General features: G+C 41.8%; 1 protein-coding gene across 3 annotated transcripts in view; it reads right to left on the bottom strand.

Annotated features, from left to right (window-relative positions):
- The window catches only part of B4GALNT1 (beta-1,4-N-acetyl-galactosaminyltransferase 1), a 273,680-nt gene that overhangs the window by 237,601 nt on the left and 22,599 nt on the right, over nt 1–13,480 (bottom strand). The window contains exon 2 of one of the 3 annotated variants that reach the window (XM_073576801.1): nt 9,469–9,534. The exons of 1 other annotated variant lie outside the window; for it this stretch is intronic. Coding sequence is in view for 1 of the 2 variants with exons in the window: in XM_073576799.1 (XP_073432900.1) it covers nt 9,286–9,314 (29 nt within the window). In the remaining variant the exon portion in view is untranslated. Of the gene's footprint in view, nt 1–9,285; nt 9,428–9,468; nt 9,535–13,480 lie in introns of those variants that run through there. One more of the 3 variants, XM_073576799.1, reaches the window with a different exon arrangement.

The following is a 13,480-nucleotide window of genomic DNA, read 5'->3' as shown; positions in this document are numbered from 1 at the left end:
TGGAGGTGATGGAGGAGGGCAATGATTGGGTGGGGGAGAAGGCAACGATGGAGGTGGTGGAGAGGGCAATGATGGAGGTGGGGGATTGGGATGGGAAGAAGGGGGACTTATATTGGACTTACGAACAGGGGGAGGTGGAGGAAGATGTTAGATATGGATGTAAAATTAATTGGGTGGTGGAGGAGGGTGCTAAGCCCCTGATAGCGTCCTCCCCCATCTCACAATTCATTGTGATACTATCGGAGACTTAAAATTTATTGGGGAGTGGGAGAGGAGATGATAAGGTGCATATGACACTTCATAATGAACTGAAATGTGGGAGAAGATGCTGTCAGGGACTTGTAATGAATGGGGAGGTGGCAGAGTATGCTCAGTACTTGATGGCATTTTCTCCCACTTCCAAATTCATTTTGATGCTATCAAGGACTTAAAATTAATGATGGGGACACAGGACAGGGACTAAGACTATGTGCACACGTTCAGGATTTGCAGGAGAAAATTCTGCTGCATGTCCTAATGTGTTGGCAGGAAAAAAGTTGCGTAAAATACATTTTTTCCACATTTTTCCATGCTTTTGTTACGTATTTTTCCCCATTAGTAAGGGAGAAATACGCTGCAAGAATTGACATTATGCAGATTTTAATCTACTGCAAATCTGCAAGGAAAAAATAAGCAGCGTGTCCATGAGACTTCAGGGATCTCATTCGCTTTGGATGTACTGTAAAACTTGCATATACAGTGGCTATGGAAAGTAGTCAGACCCATTTAAATGTTTCACTCTTTGTTTCATTGCAGCCATTTGGTAAATTCAAAAAAGTTCATTTTTTTCTCATTAATGTACACTCTGCACCTCATCTTGACTGAAAAAAAACAGAAATGTAGAAAGTTTTGCAAATTTATTAAAAAATAAAAACTGAAATATCACATGGTCATAAGTATTCAGACCCTTTGCTCAGACACTCATATTTAAAGGGGTTGTCCGGGCATTTCACATAATCTCAGTGCATATCTGGGCTGCAGAATGTTGACAATAAGTAATTTACCTCCTGTGGCCAGTTTGCAGCGTTTGCTAGATATCATCTCTTGCTTGTAAAAAAACGTCCAAGGGGGGGTGTTCTGGCATTGAAATGAGAACTGGTCGTTTCCTCCTACTCTACTAAAAACATGCCCTCTATAGCAACAACCCCACCCTCCATGGCAACAGGCCCTCCCCGACCACATGAACAAGGCCTCCTCACACAGTAACAAATCCTCCCCCTCTAGCAGCCTCAGTGCAGAGAGCAGGACCACCCAGCTGCTCCTCCCCAGACACACGCTGAACAGTGATCTATCGAAAGTGAAACTATTGAGGAGGAAACGACCAGTTCTCATTTCAATGCCAGAACACACCCCCCTGGACGTTTTTCTTACAAGCAAGAGCTGATATCTAGCAAACCCTGCAACTGGCCACAAAAGGTAAATTACTTATTGTCAGCATTCTGCAGCCCAGATATACACTGAGATTATGTGAAAAGCCTGGACAACCCCTTTAAGTCACTTGCTGTCCATTTCCTTGTGACCCTCCTTGAGATAGCTCTACTCCTTCATTGGAGTCTAGCTGTGTTTAATTAAACTGATAGGACTTGATTTGGAAAGGCACACACCTGTCTATATAAGATCTCACAGTGCATTTCAGACCAAATGAGAATCATGAGGTCAAGGGAACTGGCCAACGAGCTCAGAGACAGAATTGTGGCAAGATCTGGCCAATGTTACAAAAGAATTTCTGCAGCACTCAAGGTTGCTAAGAGCCCAGTGATCTCCATAATCCTTAAATGGAAGAAGTTTGGGACCACCAGAAGTCTTCCTAGACCAGGCCATCCAGCCAAACTCATTCGTACTGCTAATGAGGCTAGTAATGGCCGCACAGGCTGCTTGCCAGCAGTAAAAGACGCCATAAACTGAATCAGCCTATTACCTCGGACAAGCAGTCTCCCTGCCTGTGCGTCCTTTACTAGCACTCACTAAAACAGGAGTGGATATAGGATCACTTGCATTTTGCTCACCGCTCTTTAGTCTGTGGCTCCCAGCTACCGCGCTGCTGGCATGACAGTGATCTTCTCATGAGTTGTGGCAGTTAGGCACAGTGCAATGACATCTCCCACACACTCCTCTCATGTCGGCAGTGTGAGAGAGGCCTGTCTTCTGCACAGCAGCGCAGCCAGACCATTTAAATGTAAGGGTGCAGCATGTCTAAAGCATCAAGCTGCCCAAAACTGCCTCTAGAAGACCAGAGCTGCCCTTCTGCCCCCTGGCCCAGCCCACCCCAGGGCATCATTATGCTGTGGGGATGCTTTTCTTCAAGGACAGGGAAACTGGTCAGAGTTTATGCGATTAAGGATGGAGCTAAATCCAGGAGGAAAACCTATTAGGCTAAGTTCACACTAGGCGTTTTTGCAGCATTTTTTTATGCTTTTTTAATGCAAATTTTAAGCTGTGATCTACAGTACCAGCAAAGTTTATGAGATTTCAGAAATCTCATGCACACAGCTTGGATTTTTTGTCATCAGGATTTTGTGCTTTGCATGTTTTTTTTGCACAATGGATTAGAGTTTTTCAGCATTTTTTCAACGTTTTTCACCCATTGAAATGAATGGGTGGTGAAAAACTCTGAAGAAACGTCCCAAAAATGAAGGTATCAGGTTTTGCTGCGTTTTTTTGTGACATAACCGGATTCTGCGGAATAGGCCTTTTTTTCAACAATATACTTTATCAACAAGCACAAGACACAAATCTAGCATGCCAAAACGACAGCAAAAACCCGCAAGAAAAGATGCTTTTTTTCTGCCAAGAGATCAGGTTTTGAGGCAGAAAAAAAAGCTGAAAAAACACCCAATGTGAACTTAGCCTACGAGGCTGCAAAAAACTTGAGTATGGGGCATAGGTTCACCTTCTACGAGGACACTGACACTGAACTACAATGGATGGTTTAGATCAAATCATATTCATGTGTGTGAATGGCCCAGTCACAGTCCAGACCGAAATTCTATTGAGAATCTGTGGCCAGACTTGAAAATTGCTGTTCCCAAACGCCTCCATCCAATCTTACTGAGCTAAAGATAGTCTGCAAAGAAGAATGGTCAAAATTTTTAAATTTAAATACACACAAGTATATATTAACAAAATGTAGATTGAATGAACAAAAGAGAAATCTGAAACAAATCAATATTTGATGTGACTGCCTTTGCCTCTAAAGCAGTATCAATTCTTCTATGTATACATTCACACAGGTCATATACCATGTCAAGAATGAGCATGGCAACAAGACACAATGTAGTTATACTGCATCCTCAAGGTCTCTCCTAGGCAAAGATTTCACAACGGACAAGGGTTTCAAGACATGCTGTTCAATCTTTTTTGAAGAAGGATGAAGAAATGGACAATGTTCAGGACCAAAGATGCAGTGGTCGGCCAAGGAACCTTTCTGCAGCAAGACACAACATGCTTACTTCCTTTCAAAATTGGACGATGCCCAGCAGTGCCATCAGCTCAGAATTGCCAGCAATCAGTGGGACCCATCTGTTCAGAGAAGTATATATAAAATTTTACTTTTACTAGGCTTTCATCACATTATTTATGATTGGGAGTTTGAGATAAATTTATCAGTATTTACTGCTATAGGGAATCCCAATTATGTCTTATCTTTTTTTCATTGTTAATCTTTCACAAGAGAGACATGTGCAAGGCAGACCTTATCTATAGAAAATACCAGAGGTTACTCTCAGAAACATCCACTTTTCCAGAAAAGCAATTGATTCAAATTAAAATATTTTTCTGGAAGAATTCATACAAAGAGTGAAGGACAAACCTTTAGATCACTATTAAAAATTCCTGCATTGTTTTTATTCTTGGAGGGCAATTACGCCATGTTTTTTTGTAGCAAAAAAAATATGTTGTTGCCAGATGTTTACTGTGAGTCAATAGGAAAATAATACGTATAAGGCTAGTTTCACACTAGCGTTTCCTGGAGCTGACGCTAAAGAATGCACCCTGTTGCATTTTGGTGCGATCGGCGCACCGTCAAAAGGACACATGCGGCGGCAAAAGCATACCTGCGCATGGCCTGCGTACCCAATGCTAAAGATAGGGTACGCAGGTCGCATGCAACATCATGCGCCCATAGGCGGAGCTGACAGGAGGCGCAGCAGGGGGTGGAGCTTAGCGGTGGCCTTGTGCAGCCCGACGCAGCTCCAGGAAACGCTAGTGTGAAACTAGCCCAAGACATAAAGATAGTTGTTTTCCTTGCTTTTTTCATTTTACTTTGCTTGTATTTTTTGTTATTGTGATTGTTTTTCTTCCAAACCACAGCATGTTTAGGTATGGTTCTAGGGCCTTTTTGGGGTGTTTTTCTTCCACAGACCACTATTATTTATTTTTTCCCTCTAAGAAATGCGTGTATTAATGTGAATCACTATTTGAGGCATTTTTAATGAATTTTTGACAAGACAAACAATGTCTTTCTAATAAGATTCATGTTATTGTATTATCCAAAAACATGCTGATAGGGAATCTAGACTGTTAGCCCCAATGTGGACAGTGCCGATTATGTCGGTAGTGCGCTGTGGAATTAATGGCGCTATATAAGTGAGTAAAATAAATAAATCTTTGAATCTTTAAATTAATTATTAAAACATATTTTTAGTCTATTGTGCAGAAAGTGCAATACCAGTGCTTGTGGTTGATAATGTCGTGTTAAAAAAAGCAACTAATAAAATGCAATCAAAATATGAAGATACTAAAACACATTATTGAAAAAAGGAACTAAACAACACATAAATGACTAAAGAATTTAAAAAATGTTGGAAAACAATGCTGCTGAGAAAAAGTGAGAAGGATGTCTTTGAGGAAATTAATTCACGCAATTCTATTCATTGATGTTATTGCATTTTTCTAATTCCACTTCTCTATAAGTTAGTAACAAAGTGGTGTAATTTCCCTGCACTTTCCAGAATACAAATACCCTGCAAGAATAATTTCAGGTACAGACAATGGACATAAAATGATAGCTGTTCACCGTAGGGTTAAACAGAGAGGGTAATGTACTGCATGCCAATGACAGGTAAGGCTTTATTAACAATAGCATTTCTATCTATATTACTCTATGTAATTTTTATTATGACATTTTCTTTAACAAGAACCAAAATAGTCCCTCTGGAATAGGTGGAGGATGTCTCAGAGGTTATTGGATTGGAGGTTGTAGATCAGTCGTCATGAGACATTGCACAGAGGCTTGTGAAGAACTTGTGCAGAGACATTTCCTGTTCGAGTAGGTGAGGACCTTGGAGCAGAAGTGAATTCTACATCTCTTTTCGAGGGGATTTGAGGATCTCAGTAGGTTGTCAGAGACCACGTTGATGACTAAAAGCTCTGTAGGCCTGAAACAAGGCATAGAATCATAGAATCGTAGAGTTGGAAGGGACCTCCTGGGCCATCTGGTCCAACCCCCTGCTCAAAGCAGGATTCGCTAAATCATCCCAGTCAGATGTCTGTCCAGCCACTGTTTGAAGACTTCCATTGAAGGAGAACTCACCACTTCTCGTGGCAGCCTGTTTCACTCATTGATCACTCTAACTGTCAAAAAGTTTTTTCTAATATCTAATCTGTGTCTCCTCCCATTCAGTTTCATCCCATTGCTTCATCTCCATTGCATGGAGGTGCAATTTTGATATCTACTAGATAGTGCACAGTAGGCTAAAGTGATGAGCTTCCTAGAATGTCAAATTGCCTAGCTCTCAGTATGAGTGTGAGAGGAGAAGACCCAAAGAGTGGTCAAAATGGCCTGTTGTGATAGTGCCACTTGTACAGTCCAGAGGTAGTACGCGTGACAAGTGATTAGTAACTAAAACACATTGGGGAATATTTACCAATATTGTCTAATTCTTAGATTGTATACACTTAGACTAGACAGTGTTAACATATACCAGATTTATTAAAGTGGGTCATCTTGTTTGTCATAGATGTAGTGCTAAAATCTATAACATCATCTCTCGAGACGGGAAGTGTCAGCCTCATATTGAACACTGAAGCATGGCTTAATTATAACTTGGGAAAGTAACAAGAGCCATCACTTCATCTGACCCCAGTTGCTCTATAACCTCCTACTGTGAACAGGTAATTGAAGTAGGTTATCTGCTGGAGAACAACCAAGAAGCCTGGGCTCAGTGTATACAAGAGGCTGAGAAACGACAAATCTATCACCTCCGGAGAAAACTCGTTTACTCTTCAAAGGAATTATAGCAGAATTTTTGTCAGAGTCAGATTCCTGTTATGAATATTTCTTTTTTATGTGAAAAGCATAGGTATATAGTTATGGGAGACACATTTTCACCATTGTTGATGAAGTGGCGAGCATAATGCATTTACTTACATCATTGAGCAGCCTGTGCATCAGCACCACATTAATATCAGACAGTTGAAAAATGACATATATGCCATGTTTCCTATGTATGGAAAGCTAAAATCATGATAGAAAATATGGCATTGATATATCTAGCCTATCTTCAAAATTGGGGATCTAATAATTCTTTGAGACCCCAGCCGCATTCCATTGACCAGCCCCAATCTGAGGTCACCCAAGTGAGGCATGTAGGTGTGACTTTTATCTGATACATGTAGATTTTGAATTATAATCATTGTTAATCCTGGAAGATAGCTTGCTGAACCTTTGCACCGGTTTCCAAAAAGGAGAGCTTCCCTCCAATTTGTGGCATTTCCATGACACAGGTTTAGTACTTTACTTTCGTTTTCCCTTTTTATTTTATGCGATTGTATATACTATATTGTTTTGTCCCCTTTTGTAAAATCATTTGTATATGGTTTATAAACACTGCCTACTTTTCGGATTAAATATTTAAAATGTAATAGCTTTGTTCCTCTTGCTCTATAAACTGCATCCCTAAAGCCATATGCTACCTGTACCAAGTGTCCAATTGGCCTATATAAAGATTGGTGGTAGCAGCTAGTTTTTCCTGGGTTATTGCGGAGCTTGGCGGTGACTGTGACGCGTACCCAGGGGCTATGGGATACTCTGTACCGGGCCAGTCGTCTTAAAGGGATGTGTCACAGTGGCGGTGACCCGGTCCGTGGCCCCAGGCGGTCATGTAAAAGGAGTGGAGTTAAAGAAGAATAAAGTTTATATGAAATTTGCGACGCCACCTGTGATATTCTGGTCAGTGGTGACCAGCGCTGCAGTGTTGCTTCTCTGGGACAGATGTTATGATGCAGCAGAGTTGGTGAAGTTCTCCACAGGCAGAGCTGTAGTCCCAGGGCAGTTTTGATGAGTCTGTAGTTGGTGAGGCAGTGTGGAGTGGAGAACGTAGCAGTGCTGAGTGAGAGGCGCAGAAAGAAGGTAGATGACACAAATGCATGTAGTTCCAAGGGCTTTACTTACAATTCTGGCATGCACAGATGCCCGCTTCAATGCTGCATTCTCCAGGTGAGGGGTCCAGACAACTTCCAGATAAGATGAAGTACACCCTTCCAGCACTCCCTGTCAGTATGTACCTTTCTAGGCCGTCTCCACACAATATGCTGCTTTCCACTTTCCTTCCTTTCCAGGACTTCACAATTATCGTCCCAGGCCAGCAGCTGCGAATCCTGTCAGACAACGCCCTTCCGTTTCTGTGATCCTATGTAGCTGCCTTTCCAGTCGGAATAACTGTGGTAGGGGCGATGGTCCATAAAGTAACCACTGCCATCGGCTTGCTAGTAGCGCCCTGAAGTACGCTCACTAGGCTAGGGGCCGTGACCCTTTGCGACCAGTTTCTTCCTCCACCTGACGTCAGTCAGAGTGGATAAGGGACCCACGGGGAGTATGCTCCAGCCGTGTCTCAGAAGAACCACCTTTCCGTTTAGGGAGCTTTCTTTATAATCCAATCCGTCCAGCAGCCTCTAATCTCAAGAGCTGCTCCAGACAAGTCCTTCTCCTTCTCTCCCTCTGAGGGAATCCCTACCTTACTTCCTATCCTTCTCAAAACTATGCTCCGCCCACCTCCCAGCCCTCTTCGTGTTCCAAGCAGGGGCCATAAAGGGTGCTCTGCTACACTACTTGTGTGTGTGTGATGTGGGATGGAATGTGGTTGGTTGTCTCAGGGGCGCCACATTTGTACCGAAGTATATATATATGGTAGTCATCCAGCGGACAATTTAATCGTTGGATTGTTTTTTCTTGACGCTGCAGCAGTTAAGAGCAGGGCTGAGACAATGTATAGTAGTGCATTAAAGAGTAGAGTGACCGAGGCAGATGTAGCACATGGGACTCATTTTCCCAACTATCACTGCGCTACAATGCTGACCACTACAGCACTACTCATTGCTCACTACTTGTCTGTGCACTGGAGTATATGTGGCACCAATAGCGCAATGCTGGAACATTATGACTTTTTTTTACAAATTGCTACCTTTCTCAATGATGATATATGGAAGCACCCTAGGCGATCGTCTACCCCTGCCTACCCTTCACCTTCCCCATCTAATGACCTAGCACAACGTCATAAGTGTCCAATTTTGCTTTTATTTTATTCACACTGCTGCCATCAGTATTCAGCTTTTTTGTTTTTAAAAATCTCCCCTATGATTCAGAGATATCAGCCTTACATATAGTGCGCTCGATATGCTAATTTTTACGGTCTTTATCAAGCGGGTGTTGCCCACAAGATTCTCTGGGGGGGGGTGTCCTTAGACTGCTTTGCATAATTAACCTGTGAGTGATGCCCCCTTAGTAAAGACCGTAAAAATTAGCACTAAATAAAAAGGCCAAAAAGGAAGCGTAGGGTGGAATTTAAGAATAAAAAAAAAAAAGCAAAAAGCAAAAATACAGAATAGTCAGAGGAACAGCAGAAATAAATTAATAACAAAAATTGGCCACTTTTTCACCAGGTCTTCCTTATGAGTAAAACATGGCTGACGAGGAAACCTGTTGGAATTTTATTTTGCCCGTGGTTCGGGCAGTATACAAATAAGGATGACTGGTTTCCTTAAAGTTTCTAAATTAATATTGTAAAACAAAATTAAAATGTCATTGGGAAATGGATATTATGAACATAGTAGGTTTTTAGTTTATAGATTTCTAATAACGTGGGAACTATACCAGTTATAATAAGAAGGCAGTAAAAGATGCAGACGCTTAGTCTTATAAAGCAAACAGAAATTTTACAACATTGCATATGGAAAATGAAGGTTATCTAGTGCAGATCACAGACTGTTACAGTAACCTTTGATAGAAGTGATAAAACTATGAATATTTACATTTTAATGATATTTGCAGTCTCGGGCATTGCATAATGATCAACGTGTGGAGTCTACCAAGGAACAATCCAGAATAAAACGTATTTTCAGAGCCGAAAGGGTTTTGTGCGGCATTTCCTGTATGGTAATTTTCACTGCACTTATTTTCTTACAATTTACAATGCAAAATATATAACTTCTCACAGTATTTAACAGCTTTTCCCTTCGAGTCCACACTTGTTTCCTTAATTTAGTAGATCCTATTGAGTTCTATAGGAGAAAAAACAAAACAAAAACAAAACAATAGGTCTAATATGGAATCAGATTCAAAAGAAATATAAGATCACAGTCTGATATGTAGGCTTCATTTAGCTCCTTATATTCAGTAATCTTCAAGGGAATAACTGTAGTGTTGCAATTTTTGCCTAGTGCCTGGTCAGGACTAGCACTTTAGGTTACGTTACTACCATGAGCTTTAGGCACCATTTCGTCATCCATTAATTAAAATAGGTTACTTGCATTTTTTTCGAATATATGGAGGGTAAAAAAAAATCACCAAAAAGTCATCTTGAGAACAGAGAAAATACTAAAGGCACTATAATCAAAGATTGGACTCCACCAATGTGGTCTAGAAGGATGCCATCATTTACTAGGGCGGTAAAACCCAATTGAAGGCAAATTGTAGGATCCCCCAGCATCTTGGACAAAATACTAATCATGAACTTGATATCCCATGCAATAGTTGTTTTGTAGTTATTGTCCTCCATGGACTAGTCCAGGTGGGTGTCACTTCACCCAGAGCAGTCTGGTTTCAGATCCTGTAATTACCCCCCAGGTCATGATTAATCCAAGGTCATTATGCCTTTCTGGTACTTCTGTGAAGCTGGGATTCTGTGCCTGGTGTCATTAAGTTTGATGAGGTAGGAAGGACGTTGCAAGCTTGCTCAATATTTCTAGCACTACAAAAATGATGTGAGAATCAGAAGGTTATCAATAATACCCAAAGGGTACATGCTTATGGCATCTGAGATTAGATTGCTCTGGATTTTTTTTTTCCTAAGCTGAGTACAAAAGTAAAAGTTTGTTTTAGTACACATAAAAATTATTGTGTGAGATATCATGGATATGATTGATATGCAGGTTTACTGCCCTAACGCATTTTGGGGCCATTTAGGCGGCTTCTTTTACAGAGTAGCAACTGTAACACATTATGTTGTCTTGTTATTTAGGACTTAAGCTAGCACACCTATTAACTACTACCCAATTTTCCCCAAAACGGATTTACAACGAAAAAGCTAAATATTGTAAATGTCCTATCTGGAATGCAATATGAAAGTGAGCTCCAATAAACTGTACTCTGTAGATAGCGCCTTGGCTTTAAGGAGTAAGTTTTTGGTTAAAAAAAAAGGTATGGGAAGAAAGAATAATACTGCAATAAATACTGTATATTTCATCTGGAAGATCTGCTATCAAATATTCTGCAACTGTTAGATTTGCATAGCTTTTCTATGTTTTCACATGTTACAGAAACAATGTCATTCATATGTATAAGATGGATTTTTGGTTCTAATGTCTAAATAAAAGTGCCCTACTGTGGCCATATAACATAACAATTCAGTGAACTGCTCTTCCGTAAAGTGTCATTCCCTGAAAATGAATTCAATATGAGCAATAAACTACCTGTACAGGGAACGGAGAGCTGTTCCCTAGCTGTATATACTGTGATGTAGCGCTGTCATGTAAGTAAGGGGTTCTCGCTTGCAGCGATCGAAAAACACATCCGGCACAGGATTTTCCAACAAATCATAGTCTATGAGGTTTATTCATCCTTCATAAACCTCCAGCAGCAATATACACAGCATTACAGGAGAGCGTCCATTATACAGGCTATTTAGCCCCAGGGTTATCTCACCCACGTCAGGGTTCCCATATGGCTGTTTCTCCAGGCCGCAGAAGTCCACTCACTCCTCAGGGACTCTCAGATACTGGACGCCATTACACACACAGCCGCTCCACAGGCTGCTGTTAGTGAGGAGATCCTTCTCCTCACGGGACCTTCCAAACTGGACCAATCAGGTCCCAGCATTCACTCCATGTGACCTAACCTGGCCACATTATATGGTCCATAGCCACGCCCACCGGGTCACATGACTATGACCTCACCACAGGTCCTTCACACAGACATATATACTTTACAATAGCATTCATAAACATACATATGTCTCTATCTCAAGGTCACCCACCTTGAGATACATAATGGCTCTTCAACCACTCACACTCTTGGGACATCCACACAGCGCCCCCTCGTGGACACAGTGGTCATTACACCACAATACTAATAAACCTCATATAGTCACATTCATAGATATAATATCTATGTTGTGCAGTTTTATATGTAGAGTGTAACAATATTGTCTTAAATGGAACCTGTCAGCAAGATTGTGCACAGTACCTTACACACGGTGTCAGGTCGGCTATCACGGACTAACATTGAAAAGTGACCTCCATTTCACCCAGCAAACACAAACCTCCTAGAGATCGATGGGAGTGGCGGCGATAGAAAGCGAAGATGGCCGCATTCTTAGGAAGCCTCAAATTCTGATAATCGTGCAGACTATCAGTGTAACCTGCAGTTCATCTGACGAACAAGCCAAGTACACATTCCTTTTGTGTAATAATCTTTTGCTTTGCTTAAAAAATCATTGTTCTCAGCAGTTTTTATCCTGGTACCTAACAGCAGTCAGGATACTGTTGGCTATCTTGTGGAAGTTTGTTTGACCCTCCAATGATATGCCTCCGTAGGCCATCACTGAGCCTCCTCTACCCTAGCCATGTTGGATAATGTTCCAGGAAACCTAACGTTCACCACAACGTCTCCAGAATCTTTCATGTTTGTCGCTTGCTCAGTGTGAGCCTGCCCTTATCTGTGAAATGTACAAAGTGCCAATGGTGGATTTGACAATTCTAGTCTTGTCTGGCAGATGCCCATTGAGCTGAATGGTGCTGAGCTGTGAGCACAGACTTCAGACCCTCATGCCACCCTTATGTAGTCTGTTTCTTAAAGTTTGGTCAGAAATATGCATACCAGGTCATTTTGTAATGCTTTGACAATGCTCATCCTGTTGCCCTTCGTACAAAGGAGCAGATGTAGGTCCTGCTGCTAGGTTTATGTCCTTCTATGGCCCTGTCCAGCTCTCCTTGTGTCACGGACCATGGTATCTGGTATCTACTCTTGAGACTATGATGGGAGACACAACTAATCTTCTTGTGATGGCATGTATGGATGTGCCATCCTGGAGAAGCTTCTTGTGATGGCATGTATGGATGTGCCATCCTGGGGAAGCTTCTTGTGATGGCATATATGCATGTGCCATCCTGGAGAAGCTTCTTGTGATGGCATGTATGGATATGCCATATTGGAAAGGCTTCTTCTGATGGCATGTATGGATGTGCCATCCTGGAGAAGCTTCTTGTGATGGCATGTATGGATGTGCCATCCTGGAGAAGCGTCTTGTGATGGCATGTATGGATGTGCCATCCTGGAGAAGCTTCTTCTAATGGCATGTATGCGTGTGCCATCCTGGAGAAACTTCTTGTGATGGCATGTATGGATATGCCATATTGGAGAGGCTTCTTCTGATGGCATGTATGGATGTGCCATCCTGGAGAAGCTTCTTGTGATGGCATGTATGGATGTGCCATCCTGGGGAAGCTTCTTGTGATGGCATATATGCATGTGCCATCCTGGAGAAGCTTCTTGTGATGGCATGTATGGATATGCCATATTGGAAAGGCTTCTTCTGATGGCATGTATGGATGTGCCATCCTGGAGAAGCTTCTTGTGATGGCATGTATGGATGTGCCATCCTGGAGAAGCGTCTTGTGATGGCATGTATGGATGTGCCATCCTGGAGAAGCTTCTTCTAATGGCATGTATGCGTGTGCCATCCTGGAGAAACTTCTTGTGATGGCATGTATGGATATGCCATATTGGAGAGGCTTCTTCTGATGGCATGTATGGATGTGCCATCCTGGAGAAGCTTCTTGTGATGGCATGTATGGATATGCCATATTGGAGAAGCTTCTTCTGATGGCATGTATGAATGGAGAAGCTGGGCTACCTGGGCAAACTGAACGGGCTGCAGCTACTGCCTCATGTTACCAATAGTGACTAGGACGCTAGCAAAACACAAAACTAAAGAAGAATCTGTTTCCA

The sequence above is a fragment of the Dendrobates tinctorius genome, unplaced genomic scaffold (assembly GCF_039654945.1).
Source record: "Dendrobates tinctorius isolate UK_male_01 unplaced genomic scaffold, ASM3965494v1 ptg000051l, whole genome shotgun sequence".
In the NCBI taxonomy this organism is placed as follows: domain Eukaryota; kingdom Metazoa; phylum Chordata; class Amphibia; order Anura; family Dendrobatidae; genus Dendrobates; species Dendrobates tinctorius.
Note: the sequence above shows the minus strand (reverse complement) of the source record. Positions and strands in the feature narration are given on the sequence as shown.